Here is a 14,416-nt window from a genome sequence, read left to right on the forward strand (position 1 = left end):
CTTAAAAAGGGGGGGGGGGTAAGGGAGAGACACTAAACAAAGGAGAAGTGTTATCGTTGAGATGCACAGTTCTAAGCTCTTCTATGAAAATTTGGTGGCTCTGAAAAGAGCCGTTTGCTTTGTTTCGAGTGAATACGGAACTATTTGATGCCGGAAACAAGCCCTCTTTCTGCCCTGCAGGCTGATTCTGCGATGATGTGGAAGACTGTCCACAGGGCAACTCATCATCGCTATCGCTAAGCATCATGAGGTCTTGTTCGGCTTGTTGGTTTCTTGAGCCGGGGGTGGGTGGGCCAATGAGTTCTAGGTTCTGAGTTAATTTCTTTCTTTCTTATTCTATATCCAAACTCTGGGCAGCTCAATTGTGTGCCTACACTGGTATACACACCGGTGAACTCATGGGCGTCGCCAGAATTTTTTCTAAAGGGGGCAAAACATATTTTTCCCAAAAAATTCTTGTATTTCTGAACAAATTCTCGATTTCTCAGTTTTAGACGGGGGCAGGGACATTTTGCCCCCCCCCAACTCATTCAATTTACACCACTATGACTTCGCGCCTCTTTTTCTTTTCTTTTTTTCTCTCAGTTTTTTCCCCTTCCTTTTTTGTGTGCTATTCCAGGGGGGGGGGGGGAGCGCCCCCTTGCCCCCCTCGCGACGCCCATGGGTGAACTAAGTCTCAAATTAACGGAACTCTTCTCTGCATGCTAGTCGGAAGGAAAAAAACTCTTCAAAAAAATGCATCAGCTCACAGAGCCTCCCGTCCTCGTAATTGTTTGCATCCCAAGAAATGTAAAGAAATGAGGAACGGCCCTGATGGTGCTGATAGCGAGTCCCACTCCTTGATAAACTCTGATTCACGGCAGCAACTCTCTTGGAATAATAATTATCCTACAACAAATTAATATCGACGATTTATTTCCTGACCGGTTTTCCTTGGCCTTGCTATTTTCTCAGCCATAAAATCACTTCTCAAAGAATTAAATTCTGTGCTTAATAAGAATTCCTGGTGGCGGCCATTCTCCTTCCCATTTTATTTTTTGATGTAGTAGTGGCATGTATGATTACGCCCCTTCCCAATAAACCCGTGGCACTTTTGCCTTCGCCGTGGCGCTTTTGCTTTCGCCGTGGCGCTTTTGCGCTTGCCGTGGCGCTTTTGCGCTTGCCGTGGCGCTTTTGCGCTTGCCGTGGCGCTTTTGCGCTTGCCGCGGCGCTTTTTGTTTTGCCGTGGCGCTTTTTCTTTTGCCGTGGCGCTTTTTCTTTTGCCGCGGCGCTTTTTCTTTTGCCGTGGCGCTTTTTCTTTTGCCGTGGCGCTTTTGCGCTTGCCGTGGCGCTGTTGCGCTTGCCGTGGCGCTGTTGCGCTTGCCGTGGCGCTTTTGCTTTTGCCGTGACAGTTGTGGGCCACCGTAGTACGGTCACGAAGTTTCTCTTAATAATTTCATCAACTTACAAGCCCGGGCATGTCCTTTTTCCGCATTGTGGCCCGATTTCGAAATATTGTGAGGTCGAGTTTTTTGGTCCCCGGCTGCGGATAGCTACAGGTGCATCCTTGTACACTAAAAGTCGTAGCCATTGAAGTCTGCCAATCGGCCGGCCACATTCTTACTTGGTCATCCAACGCATGGGGGCAGTATGAATTTCCCGCGAAACCAATTTGACTGGCGCGCGCTCACGATCACTCCGTATTTTGATAGGGCCTAGACTTGAAAGCACAGCTTGTGAAGTTCTGATTCAACAAACCGGCCGATTTTTGCCGCAAACCTGAGCCAAAATGGGAATACACAATCTAGCTCGATTGATTGCTGATCATGCACCGGCTGCAATGAAAGACAATGAAATCAAGAATTATTTCGGTGAGTAAAATTTGATTGTACTGCGAACTGTCAACAGGTCAACTCAACATGCTCCAGGAAGAGCCTAGTCTTTGTTGAGTATTTGTTGAGCATTTATGCATGATGTAGGTTATTATACTAGCAAGACCCATAGTTCTAGGGGTATAGGGTCATGACATGATTAATTTATGTAATAATAGAGCAGAGGGGGCGCACATGTTCATTTAATCATAATGGCACATTTTGCATTTTATATTTTGCCGTTGTTCATATTAATTAACGCATGAATAAAAGATGAAGATTTTGATAAAGCATGACTTTTAACATGTTTAAGCATTTTTCAGTCATAGTCTGCTGTGCACTTGATTTGTATGCAACATCACACTCTACTCTACTCTGCATAATATTAAACGTACACATTCAGTGACATTTCAGGAAAAAAAAACCCGGCTTTAAATATAAAGTTTTCTTTGCTTTGCAGAATCTGACAGAATCCACATTTTAAATTAAATATGATTCTTACAACTTTCTCTACAAAACAACATCAATTTTTAATCACAGTTGATGGGTTGAGGCAGTGCCGATGACATTCAGAAGCAGTGCGGATGACAACTTTTTTGCCAATTTTTTTGCAAGCTTCAGCATAGCCTATCACCATGATCACTATTCTTAGGTATTCATTCCTCATCAGCTCTGAATTCAATCGTATTTTCATAATGTTCTTTTCTATCTCATTTCTAGGCCGCAAAATAGCCATCGATGCCTCCATGTGCATCTATCAGTTTCTCATCGCAGTACGACAGGACGGCTCGCAGCTGACCAACGATGAAGGAGAAACAACCAGGTGATCATCGTCATGCTTATCGTCCAAGAAAAAAATCGGGGCAATATCTCAAATTGAGAAAATCAGATTTAGAAATCTAATTTCTATTTCAATTTTTTTTTCAAATCATTTCACGCTTCAAGTAACACCAGAAGGATGAAATGCAGTTGGATTATACAACAATTAGTATAACAGACGAATGCTTTGTCTTTGACAACCAAATACATTTTCGCAGTTTAATTTAATACATAATTATTTACTACCATTCAAGAAGCGTAAAATATCTAGAAGCCTAATTCTATAAAGTAGTGGTCGGCAGTCCTTCTGATTTGAAAATCACAGGCGTGTGGAAAAAGGCACACCTGGATTTTTCTAGGCGTGTGGTTCTGTGGTCCAGGGAAATTCAGGTGTGCAATTATTCACACTTCTCGGGAAGCTTTTAGGTGTGCGATGGCGTGGGAGTACGATCGCACGCCTCAAATCAGAACGACTGGGTCGGATTTCAATTCCACTGTTAGGTTACAATTTTCCAGATAATTCGAAACCAACCTTAAACAATTTTAAGCCATCCATTTTTTTGTGTGACACAGGCTAAAGAAAATGAGTTCTGGAGCATCACCCAATTTGCTCCCTGGTCTCTGATTGTAACTGCATTCACTTGCTAGTGGTCTTCTTGATATATGAACAGCCTGCTCATTCGACTGATCAGAGAGTTCCCATCAATTTTTTCGTCATTACAGCTCTGGAGTGTTTTCGTAAAGACCCAGCGGTCTCTGAATCCTGCAAACTATACCCAATCATTGGGAGGGCATTTCATGCAGCACCTCGCTTGTCACTTTTTGTTGGCACGCCTGTGAGCTGGATGGGAACTTCCGGTGAAATCAGAGAACCGTTATTCGGTTTGAAAAAAAAACATTCGGATAACCGGATTTTGAAATTTTTCCCACCACTTCTTTAAACCTTTTTTTTATTTTGACTACAGCCATCTGATGGGTATGTTCTACCGGACAATTCGCATGGTGGAGAATGGAATCAAGCCAGTGTAAGTTGAAGAAAAAAAAATCTGGCTATTAAACCCTAACTCCGTAGCATAATTTACTAGGAACCATACCCATTCTGGCAAATTCCAACATCCACATGGGAAATCGTACACACACACTGTTGGACTTAGTTTCTGGAGGTATGGCAAACCCAGCGTAGAAGACCATCAGTTTAGGGGTACTTTACCTATCCCAACAGATTTCAACAAAACCTGTTGTTGGACTTTGATGGGTTGAGTTTGGTTAAGGTCAATCCAATCTTTTTAGATCCTGTAAAATCCGTCGAGAGTCTTGGGAGGACTTTGCAGGATTGAAGAAAGGGTTAATGCCCCTTGTCGACCGAAGAGTACAAAGTGTGCTGTTGGATTTCTTTTATAGTAGTGTGAATGTTGGAAGAGTTGTGGAGTGCCGTGGCCTCGTGGCCTGGAGCATTGAATTTGTGGTCTGCGGATAATTCTGCAGGTTGTGGGTTTGAGTCCAGCCTAGGATTATGGTGCGTGTGCCCTTCGACAAGGCACTTTGTCACTCATTGCTTCTCACCACCCAGGAGTAAATTGGGTACCTGTGAGGGCAGAGATGGTCATTGTGATTGATTTTAGCAGCTTTGCGCCAAAATGGCAGCATCGAGCTGTATACTCCCCAGGGAGCTGAGATTGTCTTTGGAATACTTCATGGGCCCAATGAGCAGGGTAATAATGATGTAGCGCCTTGAGCACCAATACTGGTAGATATGTGCGCTTTATAAATACACATTAAGACTCGCGAAGGTTTCTTGCTTCGCTGAGAAACTTAAGCTGACAAATTGAACAAAGCTATCCCGGCAGTCAAAATCAATCAAGTGGCTGTTTTTAACAGTTGAGTGCTCCCTTCTTACATTAAGCAGGATTGACCGGCTGTGACTGTTTGTGTCATTTGATATAGCTTTGCCTTGACTGTAGGTGATCGGTAACCCAGCGGTGCACAGCAGTTGGTTGCTTTTGTATAAAGATGGATTTAAAATGGCTGGTCAAAGTGCATCTGACTGTTGGTGACTAGCCTGTATACAAAGGCATAGCAGAGGAAGCAGATTGAGATTTGACTGTCTGTGACTGCTCAGACAGCAGTAGGGGATGGTTACCTAAGTCAGCTTTTTTCCAAGCGGGTGCAATTTAGCCTAGTTGTTGTATCAAATGGCTGGTTGTAGTGAGTTAAAGTGCCTTTCTTACAAGACGGGAGTCACGTTTTTTTCATCGTGCAGTTACGTCTTCGACGGCAAACCGCCGGACCTGAAATCGGGCGAGCTGACGAAACGCAAGGAGCGTCGCAGCGAAGCGGAGAAGGAGCTTGAGAAGGCCAAGGAGCTCGGCGACAGCGCCAACGTGGAGAAGTTTGAGCGTCGCCTGGTCCGCGTCACTGCCCAGCACAACGACGAGTGCAAGGACTTGCTGAAACTGATGGGCATTCCTTCCGTAACGGTTGGTAATCTCACCGAACCGGGGGTCCAGTGGTTACGGTGTTCGACTCGTGTGCCGTGGTACATGGGTTCGAATCCTGACCGTGGGAACATGGTGCTTGTGCTCTTGAGCAAGGCACTTTACCATTATTGCTTCGTCCTTCGGATGGGACGTAAAGCCGTGGGTCCCGTGTGTTGTGTAATGCACGTTAAAGAACCCAGTAACACTTATCGCTAAGAGAAGGGGTTTGCCCCGGTGTTTCTGGCAGTGGCTTCAATATGCGCCGCAGCACCTTGTAAACCCTTATAAGGTGCTACATAATGGGTCTCATATTTTCTCATAAACTTTATTTACCTTTCTTTAATAATAGACATATCTCCAGCGCCTTGAGTACCTAATAGTTGGTAGATACGTGCGCTATATAAGACTCCAATATTATTATTATTATTCTTAAAGCTCTAAAGTCATGTTTTGTATTTTAACATGACAGTAATGGAATACTTGCTGCAATTGCAAAACACTCCAGCGTTCTACAATATCCATCACTGGAGTTTTGACCAGCGAGTAAATGCAGTTTCAGCTGGCGTGTGTAAAGCTTGATCGGCAAGTTTTGAATATTCAAATATTTGGTCAAGTGTTGTTTCGAATAGTCGAATACTAAATTATTCAAAAAAAGGACAGTCCTATATTGGGTGCAAGCTAAAACGCACTGAGAGTTAGGGATCAGCGTTTGAATAACGACATTTGAATACTTTCTCTCTTTGATAGTGTTCTCGTGTTTTTGTCCACAGGCCCCCAGTGAAGCTGAGGCCCAGTGCGCCGCATTGGTGAAAGCCGGCAAAGTTTACGCAGTCGGCACAGAAGACATGGACGCGCTTACGTTTGGCGGGACCGTTCTTTTGAGGCATCTCACGGCCAGCGAAGCTAGGTACGTCTCACAAATGTTGCTAAAAACAAGACTAAGATTCCAGGGTGCTCAAATATTATATTCAAATGAGTCAGAATGTCTATTCACTGGAAGTTTTTTTTTGATGCATCCTGTCTACATAGTACGGCAGATAGGTGATGGGATTGTGCCTTTGATGAGACAAGCATGGCATTTGGCACACAGTCAGAGTATGTCATGAAAAAGATATTTGCCTATGGGCTGCTTGCGCCAACGAAAGAGGGCGCCCTTTTACCTAGCAACGACGTCCCATGGGCGGGACATTTAGCTGGTTAACGCGCACCGTTCCTTGTGTGTGACGCACGTACACCAGGGGATTTGTACTATGTACATGCAGTGCCAGTACATGGTACGGCTGCGCGTCGCGGCAAAATAATTGCAGTCAGGCAAGATGGCGTCGGTTGGTCACCCCCAACTGTACTTTCTTTGCTGGTGAGGGGGCACTTGTGAATGGAACGGATAGGGCAATCGCAGGTTTGTCCTTTGAAAAAATATAATAACAAGCAATGGCAGACATTTTGAACATTTTGAAAATTGCTTGTTATTGTATTTTATTGTTTCAAAGGACAAATATGCGATGGCCCTATAGGCAAATATCTTTCTCACGATATATAGTCGGCTGTGTGCCAAATGCCATGCTTGTAACATCAAAGGCACCATTCCCCCAAATATTTCCCCTGTCTGCTCCACTAAAGAAATGGGCAGGGTTCAGCCCGTTCATTGGTATTACAGGGTAATCCTGACAGTCAGTTAAAGATATAGTCCATCATTTGCAGCCATCCGAAAAGTAACTGGCGTAATTATTGTTGAAAAACATACTTGGTTGAAAGATAGTAAGGGGACTGAACTCCCTGTGAAATTATTCTTTCTGGCAAGCTGTCATTTTGAAGTAATCAATGAAAGAAGGCCTTTCCAACAATGCTTCTTAAGACGCACCGTAGGAAAATTTAAATTAGTAGTTCGTTTTGTTATTCGGCGAAGCGCGCGCAAGCATTGGCACGACGCACACGCACGCGTCATTGCTATAATTCGTCGGATCGGTGTGCGACATCGCGTAGCTGCAATCGGCTCAGTGAGAACGTTTCTCGGACCCTGAATTCAGGCCCAATTCAAAACACGTTTCAGCAACTTTTGATTTGAAATTGAGATCCTAGAATGATGTTTTTCTCGGAATATACAGCTGAAGCTGAGCTGAAACTTCATCAGGTTAGTTGTTCAGTATCCTTCTTTAGATTTTGAGCACTTTTGTTGCTTCAAATGAACAAAATGCACAAATTACAAATGATGGACTATATCTTTAAGTGCAAAGAGAATACTAATATAAACTTAACTGCCGCACTCTGCGTGCAACTTTTGACTAGTGACACGCAGCTACAGCTAACGTGTGTAAAACTTGATTTGGCGAGTTTCGAATATTTAAATATTCGGTCAAACGCAATTTTCAATAATCAGATACTAACTTATTCGAAAATGGACAGCCTTACTCAAGTTCTTAGATTTTGTTGGAAAAGCGCAACCCCTGGCACAGTGTCCAGACTTAGCAGTCAATAACCCAGATTTTGAAAATCTGGATTTTACAGGAAGTTACCCGTGCAAGAATTCAATCTTCCAAGGGTGCTAAACGGACTTGGGCTCTCGCAAGACGAGGTAAAATATGTCCTTCAAATTTTAATCAGCTTATTTCTTTATATTTACTTCTTTAACAGCTACATGAATGTTAACAGAGCTTGTTAAGCAGAATTAGATGCTTCTAGGCCCAATGGCTCTGCTTACCGTTAATTAAAAATCCCAGCTTACTGTAGCAGAAAATTCCGTGCTTATGGTTAGTACGTTTCACAGCTTAGCGAGGAACGTTGACTTTGTGCAGGCCGCATGCATATACATCACGAAACTAATGATTCTTCGCATATAGCGGAGTTCCCTAGAAACATGGCGCACTTTGACGTTTCCCTCAACTTTCCTCATGCAGTGTTGCCAAACCTCTTTGTTGACCAACTTTAAATTCAATCACTGGTACTTAGCCTTAACCATAACAATCCCCATTCAGTCAAACTCCAACACCAGGGTTTGTTGGAATCTGTTGGAGCGAGTACTGCACTAGTAAACTGATTATGCTTTACATGGGGTCAGGCATACCACCAATAATCAGATTCTAACACTTGGGTGTAGAGTTTACCGTATGGTGTTGGAATTTGCAGGAGTGAGGCAAGTTCCTAGTAATTGACTCAAGGGGGCTAGGGTTAACAATGCTTGCTGTTGAACCTTTGGGAACAATTTCAGTGTCATCAAATTTAGTCCGAAATTCAAAATAGGTGGCGTCTGGAAATTGGGAACAAAATCTTTTTGTTTATTAAAGTTGACAAATTCTGATAAACCTTTATTATCTCCATTCCCATACCCAACTACCAGTTTGTCAGAAAATTATTTGATTATATTTGGGCGCATTTTAAAAGGTTCATTGTGCACTTCAAAATGAAATTTGAAAATCATGGCAAAATAAAACTTCTCTGTTAACTTTGTAATGGGTGTAGGTAAACTCAAGATTTATGAACAGGAATGTTGAGAACTTGATATAATTTCACTCTAACGTTGGCTCTAGCAAAGCACTCTAGGCAAAAAGTCAAAGTGTGCCACGTTAGAAGACATCAACAATACTGGGTCAACACAGAATTTTTCTGCTAACACTGTTAGCTCAGAACGGTGATCGTAAGCACGGAATTCTGTGGTTAGCAGAGCCGTGACAGGGAGTCCAGGTGGGTACCAGTACCCATCAAAAGCAATATACAAAACTTAATGACATTTTGACTGGTAACCTGTATTGGCAAGGCAAATAATTTATGTGCTAAGCAAGTTTGTGTGTTTAGCAAATTCCCGTGTTTGCAAAATTTCCAACTCCATGAAGTTGGAGAAGACGAAATTGAAAAACACGACATGATTTTTTGCTTTCATTGAACAGTTTGTGGACCTTTGCATCCTGATGGGTTGCGACTATTGTGGCAGTATTAAAGGCATTGGACCCAAGAGAGCCATTGACCTTATCCAGAAGTACAAATCCATCGATGAAATCCTCAAAAATATTGACACAAAGGTAGGACAATGTTAAACAGAATATTAACATTTTTGTCATTTCCCCAGTTGTGTGTTATGTGTCCACCATTGACGAACCATTCATGATACATGTTGTACTTTTAAGTGCGGTGAAATCTGTGTGCACTAAATGTTTAACAATCATTCATAAATACTTAAGACAGCTTACCCATTCCTATTGGTCGAGAGCCCGTCACGTGGGTGGTTTTAAACGGTTGATTAAACACCGGCTGGCTGGTTTTAAACACTTTTCCGATGTCACATGAAATTTGGACTCCTATGAAATCTGGTCCCTTTAGCCCTTTTATTGGTTGAGCATTCACAATCTTCACTAAGGCATGCGCAATACTACCAATGATTCTGTATTTCAAAGAGTCCTAAACTCACACTACACTGGCACAGCTGCGTTCTGCACCACATTGCGCAGTATGCGCAATGCGTGCGCCAATCTCCATATAAGGATACATTGATACAATGTAAAAAAACATGTCTGGGATTGTCAGTAAATGGACTCAAAGATGGGGCTCTATCTGATCATAACCAGAAATGGTGGGAAGGAATTTTAATAATTTTTATTGCAAAGGTTGTTTGGGATCATAAAATTAAAATAGGGGGGAAGTTGGTACTTCTCAACTTATTTATTTTTTTTGTCAGGTATTGGGTATCCAGCTATTGGTCCGAGCCCTACACAGAGTTAACACAAACATTATTTGTAGATCTTTTATTGGCTTTTTTGGGCACTAAAATCAATCTGATTGCCTTTATACTTTGCACCCACTTAGACCAGCACCTGCCAATGTGTGCCAAACATTGAAATCATCATGACGTCATCACGAGTCACGTGACGTCGCATTAAATGTGCATATTTTGAAGGCTTATATCTACAGGACTACTTGTCCGATTGGGTTGAAAGTTGGTATGTACCTAGACCGGGATGTGTCATAGATGAAAATTGTAGTGACGTCACGAGACATCATCACGAGTCACGTGACGTCACATTAAAAGTGCATATTTTGAACGCCTATATCCACAGAACTACAGGTCCGATTGGGTTGAAAGTTGGTATGTACCTAAAGCGGGATGTGTTATAGATGAAAATTGTAGCAACGTCACGATGACGTCATCACGAGTCACGTGACGTCACAATATAGGTGCATATTTTGAAGGCCGATATCTCCAGAACTACAGGTCCTATTGGGTTGTCCTGTCGTCTGTTGTGTCTATTACATGACATCAAAATACAATAACAAATTACTGAAACAGCCATTATGTTTGTAAACAAACATGTACAACTAGTTTATTGGGTTTTTGTTTCTTTTTTTCAGAAACATCCTCCACCTGAGGATTGGCTGTACAGAGAGGCTAGGCAACTCTTCATCAAGCCTGAAGTTGCAGAGGCAGCTGAAATTGATGTAAGCTTTTGAGTTCATTTTATGTAAAGTTAGAGAAGATATTATGAACACTAAATACTGCAGTCTGAAAAAATTTGCTAAGAAGTAAACTGAAACACAATAACTGCTTGGACGAAAATGACACAACACAATCAAGCTGTCCCTTGTTAGGACATATGAAGTAAATTCCTGGTCCATATCTGATGCCCTACTGTAATTTCACCCCCTGGTAGCATAGGTGGCATGGGTTGCTAGTGGGTAAAGCGCTCGCCTCTCACCAATGTGGCTGGGGTTCGATTCCCGGCTCGGACCACACGCGAGTAGAGTTGTGCGTCGATTCTCTCTTGCACCACAAGGGTTTTTCTCCGGGCTCTCCGGTTTTTCTCCCTCCGCAAAAAAATCAACACTTTCGATCTCTGGCTGTGCTCCGTGGTCATACATGGGTCCTATGGCAACTGCCTAAGGTGCCTTTACATGCCTGCAGCTCGACCACGTTGTAGCCGCGTTCTTCGCAATTCAGCTTCTCAGCTGCGAGTAAGGGTGATTAGCCCCCATATTATACTGTTTTGAAGGAAAAAGTAAATCCTGCACGTAAATATTTAAACAATCTTACTAAATATGATCTTGTTGAATTATATTTCAGCTGAAATGGACAGAGCCCGATGAGGAAGAACTCATCAAGTTTATGTGCGAACAGAAAGGATTTAGGTAAGTATTTTCGTAAAGTTGTGGGGCCGGGTTTCAAAACATGCTTTTAAGAGTTTTTGTTATGCGAAATGAAAAAAAAAGTAAATATGCATATTTTTTTTTCAATTTTGAGACCTTGATGGGGGTACATAAATCTAGATTTATAGGTAAATTTGTTATCAATTTTTCAAAATAATATTAGATGAGAAAAAATAAACTTATCAGTTCTTTAGGATGAAAAAAACAACAACTTGGACCTCCAATTTCATACCTACCAATGAATTTTTGCTTCAGGGAGTCAGGTTGGCGTAGCGGTACTTTCCTCGCCTTCCACCGCTGTGACCCGGGTTCGAATCCCCCCTGGGCCAATATGTGGATTGGGTTTTCAGTCCCTACCTGATTCCGTCGGTTTTCCGCAGAATATTCTTCTGGGCTTTTCTTCCCACCTCTAAAAACTGAAATTGCTTCTCATTGTCTTCTCTCCACAGGTTTCTTCAGGCTTGCGAGCTACAGTGCCTAGGGCGCTTTTGAGGAATCCTTGGTTTCATTACCAGAAATGATTGATAATAGTATGTATTTTTTTTTTCTTGCTCTTTGTCATAAAAAGTGAGGATCGCATCAAGAATGGAATCAAGAAATTGATGAAGGGGAGGCAAGGATCAACCCAAGGCAGACTGGATAGTTTCTTCAAGGTTGTAACTCCGACAGGACCCGCGAAGAGGAAGGTAAGGCCAAGTCTGAAAGTCTTAGCTTTGGCCTGCAATCTAACAAACTTGTTTATTTGAAGTTGCGTCAGCCCCTTCCATATGGCGTGTATAATCCCATTCCATAGCCAAGTAATTATGGCGAGATGTGAGATTTACAGGCTGTATGAAAATATATTACATTGCACGAAGATAACAAAGTCGTAAGCAGTAAATCGTGTGAAATTTAAGCTACTTCTAAACTTTTTGTCCAGGAAGTTATACCTATTTTGACATAAGATCTTTTTATGATTAAAGAGGTTGTGGAATGCTCGAAGACATTTCCGTCATTCTTCGGGTATATGTAGCCTTAGGTGTGATGAAATAAAAACGACTATTGTTTCTGTCATAAAATGAGTACAAAAGGTACTTTTGAGAGCTGTTTTTCAAGTCCTGTCATGCCTGTTTCGACCCGAACGTGCAATTTGTGTAAAAGTCGTCGTTGCGGGCAGCAAACAAAACACAGTAAATCGTGACGTAATAAACAGGACTCCCGATGCAGAGTAGCATAAACGAGTCCTGTTGATTACGTCACGATTTACTGTGTTTTGTTTGCTGCCCGCAACGACGACTTTTACACAAATTGCACGTTCGGGTCGAAACAGGACCTGAAAAATAGCTCTCAAAAGTACCCTTTGTACTCATTTTATGACAGAAACAATAGTCGTTTTTATTTCATCACACCTTAGGCTACATGTACTCAAAATATGACGGAAATGTTTTCGAGCATTCCACAACCTCTTTAAAAATTGATATTATTTTGATGCCTTTTGAAAACCCTCGTTTGTATTTAAAAACTTTTTTTTAAACAAAGCGAAGACTTAAAACGTACAATTCAAGTTGGAATCAGAGACCTTTGCTTATTTCTCTTTTCTTTCACGGCAATTTGTTTGCATGATTTTCCAACTTAAGCCAAAAAAAAATGAAAAAAAAAATGGAAGAACTGAAATGTCTATTGACTGAAAAAAAAAAACACCACAAGAAACACCGATTCCAAACTCTTTCAATAAAGTTAGCAATTTAAATAAAATAAGTTTTGTGACATCAGAATCAATTTTGGTCGCAATCGAACTATTAGCTTGGCACCCAATTTGTTTTGCTCACAGCTGTTTTTGAATTTTCTCTCAGATTAATGATACAAAAGGATCTCAGAAGAAAAAACCAAAGACTGGCGGCGGCAGCTTCAAGAAACCAAGATAACGAGAGAGGATTGACTTTCAGCACCAATATGTATATATGGTCCAATCATATGACATCAAAATATCACATGACCATCTGGCTTCCCCGTGATTGGCCACTAGTGAAGTAGGCAAAGCATTTGGTTAGCAACCAGGCTCCACACATTGTAAACTTTCACAAAATAACCAACAATTCTTTATTAACCAGTTCGTGCCGGGATTATTTTGACATTGAACGGACCCAGGCACGGGATTGTTTTTCATGAACCTCTGCTTGTATACACGTCATCTGGGCCCAATATCACAGTGCTGCTTAACAGTTAGCAGAAAAGTTGTGCTTAGCATAGCAGAAAAATGTGCTAACCTTAAGCACTATTTCACAGCGTGGATTGAAACGGTCGCGTGTGCATGGAGATTTCTATTGTTACGTCACCGAGTTCAGCAAAATTTTCCTCTGAAGTAAGCGTGTCTTTTACTGTGCTTATGCTTACGGTCTCCAAGAAATAGACGGAGGATCTGTTAGCAGAAAATCGTGTGCTTAGCAGCGCCGTGAAATTGGCCACTGACCTGAATTAGTTAATTGGCATAAGGCCAAAAAAAAAATAAGTCGGTCTCTGGTCAGCGCGCGCGTCGATTTTAATCATGCGCGTCAATCTTTTTTTTCCCCAAAATGTTCTGCGGTAACTCCAACCAAAGAGCACCAAGGAATGGGAAATTGCACCAAGGCAAATGATCGAGAGCACCAAGGCAAAATATGGAGGACACCAATGTACATGAGGACACCAAAAAAGCTAAATAGTACCCCACCTTGTCTGTACAATCCAAGCTTGAAGAAGAAAAACAAAACAAAAAAAAGCCGCGTCAATTCTGGACTTTTGGTCTGACCAGAGACCGAATATTTTTTTTTTTTTGGCCTAATGGTCACTACCTGGTGTTGGCTCTGCATTTTTCTCACAATTTTCGCCGTCCATCACAGCTTTGAAGGCTTTCCTGCTACCCACTGCCCCCGTTGCCTATCACAATGGCAATGCTGATTTTCTGTTACCCGAATGGGGAAGAATTCCATACATGGACATCACTAATTTTTTCCTACAGTTTTTCCTACTATATTTAGCAGGGAAAATATTGAAGCATTTACTGAGAAAATACTCAGAATTTTCTTGACTAGTCTCATAGGGTTTGTGCACAGGTTGTCAAGTGATGTCCAGGTATGGAACTCTTTCCCCCGAATGTAGGCCTGGTCACATGAGTCAGTGAAA

At 41.9% G+C, this 14,416-nt stretch overlaps 1 protein-coding gene across 1 annotated transcript; it reads left to right on the plus strand.

Moving 5' to 3' along the window:
• The first annotated feature begins 1,618 nt into the window (after positions 1-1,618).
• On the plus strand, positions 1,619-13,199 carry LOC119745391 (flap endonuclease 1-like). The gene is made up of 11 exons (XM_038221715.1): positions 1,619-1,850; positions 2,571-2,673; positions 3,635-3,694; positions 4,930-5,146; positions 5,917-6,053; positions 7,652-7,718; positions 9,028-9,159; positions 10,484-10,570; positions 11,193-11,257; positions 11,844-11,961; positions 13,108-13,199. Exons 1-11 carry the CDS (start codon positions 1,769-1,771, stop codon positions 13,177-13,179), a joined length of 1,140 nt encoding a protein of 379 aa, XP_038077643.1. The 5' UTR covers positions 1,619-1,768; the 3' UTR covers positions 13,180-13,199.
• Positions 13,200-14,416: the final 1,217 nt, after the last annotated feature.

Source organism: Patiria miniata, unplaced genomic scaffold (assembly GCF_015706575.1).
Source record: "Patiria miniata isolate m_02_andy unplaced genomic scaffold, ASM1570657v1 HiC_scaffold_12, whole genome shotgun sequence".
Lineage (NCBI taxonomy): Eukaryota > Metazoa > Echinodermata > Asteroidea > Valvatida > Asterinidae > Patiria > Patiria miniata.

Coding starts and splice junctions, on each gene's coding strand:
- LOC119745391 (XM_038221715.1), top strand. CDS start 1,769: ATGGGAATACACAATCTAGCTCGATTGATTGCTGATCATGCACCGGCT. Junction 9,160..10,483: donor TCAAAAATATTGACACAAAG/GTAGGACAATGT, acceptor TCTTTTTTTCAG/AAACATCCTCCACCTGAGGA. Junction 11,258..11,843: donor TGCGAACAGAAAGGATTTAG/GTAAGTATTTTC, acceptor TGTCATAAAAAG/TGAGGATCGCATCAAGAATG.